At 30.7% G+C, this 14404-nt stretch overlaps 1 protein-coding gene across 3 annotated transcripts in view; it reads left to right on the forward strand.

Moving 5' to 3' along the window:
• LOC126822031 (protein Smaug homolog 1) overlaps positions 1-13086 on the forward strand; it is a 56775-nt gene extending 43689 nt beyond the window's left edge. For 2 of the 3 annotated variants that reach the window (XM_050550752.2, XM_050550754.2), the window contains 8 exons: positions 153-239; positions 1136-1319; positions 1729-1817; positions 2421-2524; positions 5723-5882; positions 6596-6668; positions 7157-7246; positions 7493-13086. In XM_050550752.2, coding sequence (XP_050406709.1) covers positions 153-239; positions 1136-1319; positions 1729-1817; positions 2421-2524; positions 5723-5882; positions 6596-6668; positions 7157-7246; positions 7493-7521 — 816 coding nt within the window. In that variant the 3' untranslated portion in view covers positions 7522-13086. The remainder of the gene's footprint in view (positions 1-152; positions 240-1135; positions 1320-1728; positions 1818-2420; positions 2525-5722; positions 5883-6595; positions 6669-7156; positions 7247-7492) is intronic. The other variant, XM_050550753.2, reaches the window with a different exon arrangement.
• Positions 13087-14404: the final 1318 nt, after the last annotated feature.

The raw sequence follows: 14404 nt of genomic DNA on the forward strand, positions 1-14404 counted from the left end.
TTCATCTCATGGGTTAAAAAATTTTGCAGGCTGACCAAGACCCTTGCCTAGTTCACTTATTGGATAATTAGAAATTTAAGAATATATAATGGGAAGTAAGTCATTATACTGTATGAAGTAGCTGTATTTTATATAGGTATTTATTATTACAGAATGTTACTACCGGTGCCAGACATAAAATAATACAGAGTATTGCCAAGTTAAAAGACCGGCAAAAAAACTTAATTCAACTTGAGAAGGTTTGTTAAAAATCTTTTTGAATTACTTGCTGACTTACAGGACTTCTGTTTCAGAGATGTATTATCTTTCCAGAAAAGCTTGTGAACATGATAAAAATCAGATTTCTTGAAGACATAAACGATCCTATTAATTTTCAATACTCACTTCCAGAGTTATGTCCCTTTGTTACAAAATCGGGAGACTGTAATAATCATCAATATATTAGATTCCTTTTTGTTTCGCATATTAACACTTTAATTTTATTGCCGGTCAGAGAAATATAGAAAGCCTTTATTTCAAGAAACATTAGAGAAGAGACAAAGTTCCTTGTGAAATACGTCTGAATATGATAAAGTGCATTAAACATGCATTATGCAAGAGCTAAATCTGAATATTGCAGGTCTTTCTTTAGGCCTGAAATGTTTTCTAAAGTATTAATTAGACATTAATTAACTGATCCAGGCGTTAATCAACTCTCAATGGCATCAAATTTCTTTGATATTAAATGGATTAGAATGGTTCAGGGATACTTTGATTTAATCAAATATGGAGGACCGAGACGTAGCTTCGATCAACCAGTACGCTGGTTGAAATTATTGCACACGTCTGTCAAACCTTCAAAGGCTAATATCTTCGCTTGCAATAGAGTAATTTGAATGAAATTTTCAAATTATTCATTTTACATCATCTATTATAGCAAGAATGGCTAGTTCTTTATCTAAATCTTACATAATGTATCTTTAATGATATGAACAAGAAAAGATACATTGTCTTGTTTTATGTTTTAAAAATCAATTTAGCGCGTTAATAACAGTGATTTTATCTTGGAAATAAATGTTATAATTTTAGGATATAAGTAATGACTATGTTAGGCATTAATTACAGTAATTTATCTAAGTAAATGCTATAATTTTAGGATATAAGTAATGATAAACCACTGATGACTATATTAGGAGAGATGGAATCTATTATTGTAACACCTATCATACCTTATGAAGCTAAGGAGACTGAATCACCTGCTACTGTAGATAATAAAGGTATATCTGCTGATATACCAGATGGTGATATACCTAGTCAATTTACTAGAGTTATGGGGAAAAGTAAGTAAAACTGCTTCATAAAATAGGGAAACCTGTCATGTTATCAAATAGTGAGTCAACTTTATTGTTTAAACATTTTCTTGAGTTTTGATTGAGACATGAAGGATTACTAATGTCAGTCATAAGTCACCTAATATATACAATACCATGCCTTCTTTAATACCATCTTATAGATGGTAAATATACCGATAGTTACAGAGTTGAAGTGACAGGTCACTTATATTCAATAAATTAAAAATATTATAGGTCAACCTTTAGTTGTCTTTTTATATCAGATATGTTTTTGTGTAAGTCAAGGTCAGTATCACTCAAATGTCTGATTAATAACGCTACACATGATTGTATTACGATAATGTTTATAAACAAAAACCCCTTGGAAAATAATATACTGTTTTAATTGACATTTCAGTATGTACAGCTCTATTGATAAGTCCCAAACCTTATTATTATGGTTTTCAATGGTATATTAACATCATCAATAAATGTCTTAGACATACAGTAAGTGGTAGTTATTATCTGTTTAGAAATGTGGGATTATAAAATGTTGACAGTAATTTTGATGGAAATTGTTTTATATTAAATCTCTCTTATAGTCATATTATTAGGGAACTCGGCACAGCTAATTCATGAAGATGGGCATATGCCATGCAGTGGCTACGAGGAACATTGTGCTGGGCAGCGTCTCTATGGCCTACTCGTATATCAAATTCCAACTGCCAAGGGATCAGTGAATGTTCATCCTCATATTCAAATGACTATTTATAAAGTGATTACAATTATCACATGCACTATCGACAGAAGCTAGTATTGGCCTATAAAACCTTGAAAACATATAATGTTAATGAGTGGATTACAGTAATATTTAGCTTGTTGTTTGTGACAACAACTTTAGAAAACTATAATGCATTTATTTTTCAATATGTTATATTAATTACGCTTTACACGGCAGCATGGTTTGGTATGATATGATTATTAAAATAAGATGTTTTTCCCGAAATGACCATTGATTCCCATTTTTCAACTCCTGTTTTTAATGAAACATCTTTGTAAGTTCTGTTATTTTAGGAGAATCTTTAACATTGTATTTCATTTTTTATTCAGGCATTTACACAACGTCATAAAAGTTTACTGTTGTCATGGAAATGGTCATGTAAGAAAGTATATAATCCACCATATCCTCCTAATAATGATCAGGCATGGAGAAGGTAGGATAATATAACTACATAGATAGGTTGTCATAGATACAACTCTTTAATTTTACAAGATCAATAAAATAAAGCAAGGCTCTGCTATCATACCATCCTAATACTGAGTTTCTATTTATAAATCTAAAGATCATAACTCCTTTTACTGTTCATGCATTGAATTTGTCTTGGGGGTGTTTTTGTTTTTCACAAAGGTCACTGAATTCAAAAATGTAAAATTTAATTCCTGTTAGTTTTAATCAATATTACATACACACACACCAGTGATGGGATTTCAAAATTTTTCTTGTCGGACATTTTTTCCCGAAAAAAAGGGGCATAACTCTTATCGTTATTTAAGCAGACGTTTTCAAACCACAATTAAGAATCATGTGTCAACAAAATATTCAAATTTATACGTAATAAAAAAATATCTTCACCTCGTTATTTTTCATGCTTAATTCCCGTACGGTATTAAAATTTATGTCAATAATATTCTTACAAAATTACATGACATCGTAATACCATAGAATGAAAGTGTGACGACTACTGTCGATCGGTACCTGTTTCAAATTCCCCCCAAATTACCGTATTTTTCGGGTCATATTTCGATACATTTTTCAGCAAAGACCAGCATTTATTTCGTAGTAAACGTCGCTCAAAAACGAGCGAGGGACACCAACTGCAGCTAAATAATCGCATTCGACTCTAGCACGCGCTATCGTCTAAAACAATTAACTAACCTTATTCCAATCGACATAGTCGTCAACATTTCTTAGCGTGTTTATTTATTTATTTAAAAACATAAACCCCACTCAAAATATGATCATAAATCCGACAATATGCCATCAAAATAGAATCTTTTCTCTCACATCAGGCGTATTTGATTCGGCACGTTTAAATCTCTTAATTTCACGTGTCTCGCGAGATGACTACTTTCATTTTGAGTTACTTTACTAAAACAATTAACTAACCTTATTCCAATTGACATAGTCGTCAACATTTCTTGGCGTGTTTATTTATTTTTTTAAAAACATAAACCCCACGTATTAGATTCGGCACGTTTAAATCTCTTAATTTCACGTGTCTCGCGCGAGATGACTACTTTCATTTTGAGTTACTTTACTAGAACCATGCGTGTGTGTGAAATAGCTTTATTTAACTTTGGCTTCCACCGAAGGAATATCACAGACAAGTTATCGGATACAATGTATATTGAATCGAAGCATATTGAAAGTTATAATGACTGTCTATTGATGTCTATTACAATATGTGACATCTATAGTTTATACATATTGTCGGCTCACATCAATTCGATTAAATATATGTCCGACAATGCAGAAACCACGAGGTAACGCGAGGATTAAAATTATAATCACAGTTATTGGATTGATGAATATTCCGACAAAGGGGAAACAATGACTTCTGTTTACGACTAGATTGATGAACTGTCCGACAAAGGATTAAGTCGGTCAATCAAGGCAGATTAAGTAGTTAATCAAGGTAGGTTATTTATAGACGGTATAAAACGATAAATACGTTGATCACTTAATTACCTAATCAATCCAGTGTATTATCGACGATAATCGGGATGAGTGGTAGTTACACAATCAGTAAATTATTACTTTCAGAATTTTGAATATTATTCACCATGTCTTGATGTCCGATTGGGCATATTCCCGGTTGGACAATTTTGGGCGTTTGGAAAAAAGATTCGGACAAGTCCAGAATATACGGCAAAATCCCATCACTGACACACACTTATAAATCTCCTCTCTGTGGTCTTCAACTAATAATTTTCTGCCTTGTGTTAGGCCTAATAACAACAGCCAGTTTACAAGAATAACACCTAAAAGTGTTCAGCAAGCCAGAGATGCTAATTATAAACAGGCAGCCATTGCTTGTAGTTTTGCTGCCTACAGGTGATTTAAGAAAATTTATGTTGAAAGTTTGATTTGTTGTATGGTTTTATAGTTATTTTTCTTTCTTTCATCCGTTTCATTGCCAATTTTATTTGTAAATTTATACTTCTATTTTAAGATCTTCATAGACTTTTATTGTTTTGTTTGTGAATGCATATTCATTTTGATATTGTTGAGAAGAGATTTGAAAGTTTTATTAAAGTCTATATGGTTATTTAATCTAATATTATAAGGCCACATTTTTATGTAAACGTATATTGTCGTTGCCCCTGTCCGTCCACAGTTTGTTTGTGGACCCTCTACAGGTCACAATGTTTATCTGATTTTAACAAAACTTGAAATATAGTTTTATCTCCCAAATATTTCAATTCCTTTCGATATTCTCATGTATTGGATCGTCACTTCATGGATTATGGCCCCAGATGGTACGAAAAATCATGTTTTTAGCTTGTGGACAATCTAGAGGTCACAATTTTTATCCGATTTTGATGAAACTTAAAACATGTGTTTATATCCCAATGATCTTGGTTCCTTTCGATATTTGCACATAACGGACTGTAACTTCCTGGATTATGCTCCCTGATAACTGCCATGGTTGTGGACATGCTAGAGATCGCAATTTTTGTCCGATTTTGATGAAACTTAAAATATATGTTTATATCTTAAAGATCTCAGTTCCTTTGGACATTTGCACATGTAACACCATAACTTCCTAGATTATGGACCCAGATTGTACGCAAAATCACATTTTTAGCTTGTGGATTCTCTAGAGGACTGACAGTTAATAGAAATCCACGAGTATGGTTGCACCATATCTTTATAATTAGTAACAATACAAATTATCTTGGAATTTGTCAATTGTGACTAAAATTGACGGGCTGGAGAATTTACCTGTCAGTCAGTTTACAAACCATAAAATTAGGTATTTCAAAGAATTTAACCTGAAAATACACAGTAAAAACAGACTATAATCAAAGACCATTCTTCAACATGTCCATAAATTGTGTCACATCCGTTACTTGTATGTTTAGTTTGGTTTGAAGTTTACATTACGTGCAGTTTCTATTATTAATTCAGGGTTGTCATCACTAATTGTCTGTGTTCATTAAAAATGATAATGTCTTGTCGATCTTAGGTAATCAAAATACAAAAATTTGCCTGTAAGGAATTAATGCAATAATTTGAAGTAAATTTTGAATGCTTTTACCAGTGGAATGGTTTGCAGAAGAATAGTTTTATGATGTCACAATATATAAAATAAAGTTGCCTATAATTTATTTATAATATTATATTCTAGATCTGGATGTAAACCACCATCTAATCAGTTTAGATATGGTCAACCATGGAATACATCATCACGTCGTTCTATACAAGGTGGTACAACTAGTAACAATCATACACCGTTATCACGTATTAGTTCAGCTAATCCCAGTTTTATGAAACCTGGTGTTATGGAGGTGAGTTTCATACAATTTCATTTCAAGACAAAAGCATATCAAGTAAATTTTGGATCCCATTATTGTCAGTTAAATAACTGACAATTATAAGAACTAGAAAAAATTTATCAGAATATCTTTGTTAGATAAAGTTTTGTGTAGGGTTAGATAGAATTTTGTTGTTACCAAAAAGTCTTTTTGGCTAGGAAAAAATTGTCCCCCGACTTTAAAGAAAGCAGGTTCTATTAAAATGGGTTCGTACATCTGTCCATCTGATTTTGGAACACAATAACAATGCTTCTAATTGAGCTAGAATGTTCAAACTTAGTGTGATGTCCATTATTTGAATGCCTTGACTAAGAATGATGATGAGCATTTTCTTAGGCTAAGCAGAGATAGCAAAATTTTGCGTCAAGACTTTGGAACACGATAAGTTTGATTCTAATTGAGGACGAGTGGTAAAAGTTGGCGTGTAGTGTCATTGCAACAGTACTTTGACTAAGTCTGATGATGAGCTTTAGGCAAAGCAGAGTGATACGTAATTTGATTGCTATATAAAAAAGGTATATGTGCAAGTATTTAAATTAATGAATGTCATCTATTTATTTTGAGATAGAGACGGGGGACATCAGCCTCACTGTTGGCTTGTTTATTTACAGAATTGACTTGAAGAAAAAATAATAAAATTTACATATGTATATATTATGATATTTTTTTATGTTTGTTTATAACAGCAGATGAAACAACAAGTAACAAGAACTCATTCAGCACCTGTGCGAGGTCAGGTTTTATCAGTTTCACTTACAGGTAAATATTTATAGAACTCATATTTTCAAAATGTCTGATCTTATTTATTATTGCAAACATTATATACATGCACCCAGATTTAATGTGGACACACTGGGTTAGTTGTTGTCACACCCGACCTGTATATAAAATGGAAATTCAAACTTAAAAATATCTCAAAATTTCGGGTAAAACAACCAAGCATGACATCTTGGCCACCATCTACCAATTGTGACCTCATATCAAAAATCAAAGTCTGTCAATTGATGCGCAATTGTCAAAGGAACAAGCATACAAAGGTTTGTGTCAACTATACTTGAATTGCTAGAGCAACAACTGCAGCGTGAGTAGCGATTGGGGATCAGTTCCTGGTCCAAAAAGATACTGTTCAGGTTGTTCATTAAACTTGTATATATTTAGTTTTAACATTTTACCTTCATTACACACAGTCCTACATACTTCCGTACAGAATATATTAAAGATAAAAGTTGATATTTGTTTTATTACAGCTGGTGATATGGCATCTAATGATACAGAAATAAATGCTAGTTTAGATTCACTGTGTATCAGTATGACAGAACATGCACTGGGTAGTCTAGGTAAGATTTATATTGACTACCATTCATTGGACACATGACAGTAGTATAGAGAAAAATCCCCTCCCACCAGGGAAAAAATAGCACTTATTTTGCCCTCCCCTTTGTGCCATCTATATTTGTCAGTACCCTGGAATACAAAGGTTAAACTTTCTCATTATTGTACTTGGGTTTGAGTCTGTATCTGTATCTTAAACCTTTGATGCTATATAAAGGTATTTTATCAATATGATATTTTCAATATTTCAGATGGCGCAGATAAAAGTTCAACTTTTTAGAAAGTAAATCAATTTATGTATAAATAGATACTGGTACAAGTGTATAAAAACCAAGAGGAAAATGATATCACTGTTAAAACACAGACATACCATGATATTATTACAATGGATGGAAGAGATGTCAAGATTGTAATAATAGTGTTTAACAGACATGTACATATAGATTTGTGTTTTCTTGTATCAAGAACAAAAAAAAAAAACCCAACAAAATATTTTAAAGATGTGAATAGTTATAGGACAGTGAGTGTCCACTTTAAAGCTGCTGAAAATTTCAATGCATAATTAGTTATTTTCATAAAATATCTTGAGACAAAATTGACTAATATTTTGAGGTATGTGACATTATACTGTCTACAGATATGTAAGTAGTGATACTAATCGCAGGTTGTTTTTAGTTGTATATAGATATTGTATTGTGTTAACCTGCCTAATTCGTATAGTCATTATAGAAGACGACATATTATTTTGTTATCTCTGTCTTGTAATAGTTAGAGATTACATACACTCCAGTCTTCAACAAAACTTTTCAAAAAGTGAATAGATGATTATAGTTAATTCATCAGTGTGTGATTTTTGATATGTAATGTTAATGAATAGTGCCTTGATTTATCCTGTATTATGTTCTCTCTTTGTACATATAATGAAATTTGAAAATTTATATTTAGAATCAATTACTTGATTTATTAGACTTACTAATTGTATTTACACTTTTTTGGTAGAGAAATTTCACTGGTAAGATTTTTAGTTGGTGTTAACCAAAATATATTATATAGATATATAATATGTCGTAAATTGAACAAATGGAAGTGTTTATTGTTTTTGGGATTTGTGTAAAATTTACAGATGAGATTAATATTATTCTGATTGGTACACAGAGAAGATTGTGTTAATTATGCATAATTGATTAATCAATCGTTTGCATGTTCCAGGGTGCAAATTTCAGAAAGAGACACACTGGGAATGTTATAGTTTCGGATATTTTTCTTGCGTTTAATGAACAAATCACCAAGATTGTTTTAGAGTTGTAGTTATGACTTGTGACTACGATAGCCAGACGTACTGGGATTTGTAAACAAGGATTAGTGAAATGATTTCTGTTTCTCAGCATAATCTGACCCTTTTTATTTTGTTAACTAACATCTTTCGAGATCAGATGAAAGAGAATGTGGAATTACAGTCAATGGTCGTTCATTTTGTTTTTGTGTGTATCAGATGACTTGTTGCTTTTATATATTAGACAGAGATGTAGGTATTATTCCGATTTATATTAGAGAGATATTTAATCTGTGCCGATTTATTTATGGTTAACAATGAGAAGTTCTGTATTTTTAACCTACGAGATGTTTGCTTATTTTTTGAAGAGAGACATATTTTGGCCAAATTGTTTTGTATATATTTGTATATATTTAAGTGCGGCTAATTTCTGCCAATGCCTTTAGCGTTTTGGAATGTTTTTGCTCTGTGCTAACTTTTCCTCAGCAGAGTAATACATCTCTTATTATAAGATTTTTTTATAAAAACAAAATCACGTTTTGCACCTAGATAAATCAACAATGTTAAATATTGATCAGTATGTAGAATTTTTTTTTGGGAAGGTTTAATGAATGTACTCCAGTATATCTATAACTTCTATATATGTACCGATGTATCTACATACATTGTAATATTTACATTATCATCCTCTTCATCATCATTTTCACCATTTGACTGCTCATGTTATTAACTTTGCTCGAGATAGAAAATTTTAAATGAAGAAATCAATTAAAGTGTGTTGAAGAAATGATGTGGGGAAGGAAATAAAAAAATCAGTTATCCCCCCTTGCCATAAATTAAAAGAAAAATTCTTGAAATCAACCTTCAGTAGTCTTTAAATAATTGAGACTATTGATTAAGAAATTATATTAAATAAGAATTATTGATATTTATGCTTACTTCTACATCTTTTATTGAAAACAACACCATTTTGGTGTTCTTGGCTCAATGTGCAGACTGCCGATGCACGTCTATTTCAATTCATATTTTATCTATTAACAACAGGTTATAAAGATAAGATAATGTTTAAGAATTCTATTTGTTATTATTTTATATTAGTTTGAGTGAAGAATTCCATACAGCCTGTTGAAAGTTTTTAGGTAAATGACCTCGGGTTAAATTTGTGTAAATATTTCCGTCCATATTGTTTATGAAATTGTCATAGCTGTAGACATGAAGTGTAATTTACAGCATGTCAGTTAATAATGCTAATCTGTATTATCTTTGTAAATTGACTGATAAATATTTTGAACAATGTCTTTAGGATGTACGACAAAGCAGGAGCCTTTTTTTCGTGGTTCTTAATTTGATTTTTGACACTGTCCAAGTTAACTTTAATTTTAAATTTAAAGTTGAGGATACGTTTATCTAATCTGAAATTATTGTCATCCAGTCATACAAATTGTGCATGAAATATTTTTCATGTTACCTGATAAAAGTTATAGATCACAACTTATATATTAGAATTGCAGTTCAAAAATTTACATCATGATTTCCTAATTTACATTGTGATTTCCTAATTTACATTGTGATTTCCTAATTTACATCATGATTTGAAATACTTGTCATGATTTGAAAATACTCTGTCTAAAAATCTTGCAAAGTATGGCGATTTAACATCTATCATTAAATATACCCGACATAATCTATGAATATGTTTCTTATAATGAAAGTGTAAAATTAAAAGCATAATGCCTAATTGTTGAAATATACATGTATAATTGTTGTGTATCAGTGGACATTTATTTTTAAAATGTGCATGAGGAAAATTATTTTTAAATTTAAGTCTTCAACAAAAGAGATCTATACAAAGTGCTGCTAAAAAAAGGATAATATATACAAAATCTTTTAATATTGATTTGTAAATAATTGAATAATAAACATGTACATGATTAATTGTCATCCTTCCCTTCATCCCACTCATCTCTCTTGCATTCCAAGTAGACATTATTTCTAGTGGCCTAAAACAACACAATGTATATTACTTTATAGCTAGTTACTGCAGGTACAGTGACAATCAGTTAATGTCAATCTCCTATATGTATGTTATTTATTTTCAGTTTATTATTGTATTGAAAATTACTTGTCCCAACAAATATAAGCATAAATAATTGTCGAATCAAAAAAGTGTTACTTCCTGATCCATTCATATGTGGTAACCTTATAAGAGGTTACACTGTATCTATCAAAAATCTATCAAAAACACAGTAACACAGAAACACACAGTTTACAATCTATGAAATATAACTACTGTTTATTAATGAGCAACGGTTGAACTAGTAATTAAAACCTCGTACAGTAATAAACAGTAATTATATTCCATAGAATTGTGAACTGTGTATTTCCAGTTCAATTACTAAATACCATTTAAATAATTGTACAAGGAAGTCTGAAAAAATTTTAAAAGGCTTACTATTTTTTGCGAATTCAAAACTAGAATGTCAAATAATACTACTAGTACTATAGGATGTTAAGTTTACTATTTGGACATATCTGATTCATGGTCACATTTTCAGTATCTGTTTGATCATGAAACAATAACCTTAAGAATCTTTTCTTTCACTAAAAGTACATTATCTTTCCACCATCAATACAAAAAAAAAATAAATTTCATTCATTTCATTTTATCATTCACCTTTTTGATACAAAAAAAATGGTAGTTTATAATATGCTAGTAAAAACTTTATAGCTTTAATTAATTAATTGAATAATTAATATCTCTTTGACCATGTGCTTTATGTGGGGGTTTCACTTATTTTCAGTTGCCTTTTAAAATTATTTTTATCATTTTACTTCTTTGATAATAATTATGTATCATGTATGGTAATTTATATATATTATTATTATTATTACTCTTTTTAAAGTGACAGGATTCTGAGAAATCTTGCAACTTCCATAGTTTGTTGATTAGCTCATTAACAATTATTGAATGTTCATTTGATTAATTGGTGGCAGATGTAATTATTATGATTATTTGTAATTTTGTTTGGTTAATTAATTAGTTGAGAAATATATATGTGTATATACGTATATATTGTGCTGGTACACAAAGGCTTGGTTGCCGTTTTTATTCTGTGTTTAGTTTTGTTTGTAGCATTTTGTATGCGTGTGATGTTTTTACACTAAATAATAATAATAATAACTTGAAAAATATATTAGATGCTTATTCTTATTAAAACTTTAACTGTTAGAACTCAAATGAACTAAATTCAGTTGTCAATGCATTGTGTTTCATTCGAAAGCTTCAGAAACTCTACCTTGGAAATGATGTAATTTTTGACACTTTTCACCACCAACTGTCATGCAAGAGTATAATTTTAAAAAACGTCATAATAATATGCTGTAGAATAAACAAAGAAGGGTCCTTCTTTAAATAAAATAAAGCAGCTTCAATAACTGCCAATAAGAAGAATCTCATCACTGAGAACATACCAACTAATTGTATCTATGTTGTTTCTCTTTACTGTTAAATCATTTTTATTAGAAAGTTGGAATTTCCATTCTAGTTGATTAGTTTAAGAGAGTTTTTTAAAATAATGTTTATTGAAACAATTTGTATTTTGTCTAATTATGTTTCATATTATACATGTATCCTTTATGATTTGAATGTGCTATTAGATATTTGTATGTCATTTCACATCCTTTTTTTATTTGAAAATAAAAAGCTATAACTATTTGTATGTTATATCTGGAACAGCAAACAAGCATCAATCCATGTCAGTTCAGAAAATTTTGATAAATTTGACGAATGTTTTTGACATGCACTGTATATGATTGATTATAAATTAGTTCATATTTAAAAGAGAAAAACAGTCCTTGGCAAGTTACATAAAAAAAACCACCAAAATATACTTAGCTAAATATACTTAGCTCTGCAGTATTTAAAATATTTTTATCTTGACACTAAGGCTATATAGTATTATTTTTGTCTTGACACTTAAGGCTTTATAGTATTAAAAAAATCTGTCAACTAAATATTCTTGCAGATATATAATGGATGTTAAACATAATTAGACAAAGTACTAAATTTCATATTGAATATTTAACCAATGAAATTTTGCAGTTTGATTTCTTGAGAGGTTTTTTATAGATACAAACTTTTGTTGATGGTAAATTCACATGCTGAAATAAGTAATATTTCATAACATTTTCATCACATAAATACATTATACTGCCAAAAACTACTCTAATTAGTAAATAAATAAATTGTACATATTAGTCGCTGTTGTATTTGTACTTATTATAGGTCAGAACATGGTTGTATTACTTGCATTTATTTTTAAAGTCATTATTTATATGTTAATACGTGTAGACCATAGCTTTTTGTGGATGTGAATGAACTATCATAAAGGTTTGTATCTAGACAGTTTGTTTTAAATTTATCTGTTTATTCTATGTTCTGTCATGTTCTTTATAAGTGAGTGATTGAAATATTATATAGATAATTGTTATCAAGTTTCTCATTGTCTGTTCATAGTTACAATTCAGTATGTTGCATTTGCGGGATATTTGGAAAAATATAAATATTTTATTCCAACATATGACTTCAGTGTTATTTTTACTGTATACTTCATTTTGAATGGTGATAATAGGTTGACATCAGCCATACCCATTGGTCCTACGACCCAATTCGATGCCTATTATTTTAGTTAAAGAATTAATAAAATGGGGTTTAATGCTCCAATAATGTGGACCAGCATGCAGTCTGCTGCGAGTAAAATTTTGCCCGGAAAGCAATTGAATTTCAACTGTCAAGGGTTCTTTTATGTGCACGCCAAGGAGTACACAGGTTCTCATTTGTTTCATTCCACCCAAATGACTAGATGCCAACGCCTGGATCGATACAGGGACTTCCAGGTTTGCGAGCAAGTGTCTAAAAAACTGAGCTACAGCTGCTCCATTTTTGTTATACGCCCACATGGAAATGTAGTTGTATATTGCCGTTCGGTTGGGACCCATCCGACGGTCCGTTTGTCCACACTTTCTTGTGAACACTGGACTAGATTTATCATTTGATTGTTTTGAAATTGATATATGTTGTTAACATTACTGAGATGAAGAATCCTATTTAAAACCGGAGAAAACCAACAAGGTTGGACAGGCGACCCTACTCCTTGTCTCAAACAAGTGAGGATCGAAACTACTTTTGGAGTTATTGCCCTTGACCAGTTGTTGTATATTGTTGTTACTTCGTCCATCCTTCATCCACATTTGCTTGTGGACCCTCCATAGGCTAAAGTATAATATCTGATTGACTTGAAATTTATGCACGTGTTAAAGGTCATAAGATGAAGAAGCCTATTTCCAATAATTACTGCCAGAATTATGGCCCTTGATCACTTTGAAAGATAGGTTGCCAGGCAACAAAACATACGCCCACAGCAGCTAAATCGTCCGAGCAGTCAACAAGGGTTGTCACATAATTATTCTTTTGTCGGTGATTAGGGGAATTTAATAGACAATATCATACAGATAACATTATAATTTTCGTTGTTTGAGGGTTCACAAAGTTCTAAAAACTAAAACAAGGGCCATAACTCTGGAAGTAATCTACAGAAATTGTCGAAATTCAACAGGCTTTTTCGTTTTACTAATTCAAATAATGCATATAAATTTCATACAGATCGGATGATAACTTTTGTCGTTCGAACGTTCACAAGGTTCAACAAAGTAAAACAAGGGCCATAACTCTAAAAGTAATTGACGGAAATTGCTGACATTCAATAGGCTTCTTCATTTTACTAATTCAAATGATGCATATGAATTTCATACAGATTAGGTGATAACTTTTGTTGTTCAAGCTTTCTCAAGATTCAACAAAGTTAAACAAGGGCCATAATTCTAGATGTAA

The sequence above is a fragment of the Patella vulgata genome, chromosome 5 (assembly GCF_932274485.2).
Source record: "Patella vulgata chromosome 5, xgPatVulg1.2, whole genome shotgun sequence".
Classification (NCBI taxonomy): domain Eukaryota; kingdom Metazoa; phylum Mollusca; class Gastropoda; family Patellidae; genus Patella; species Patella vulgata.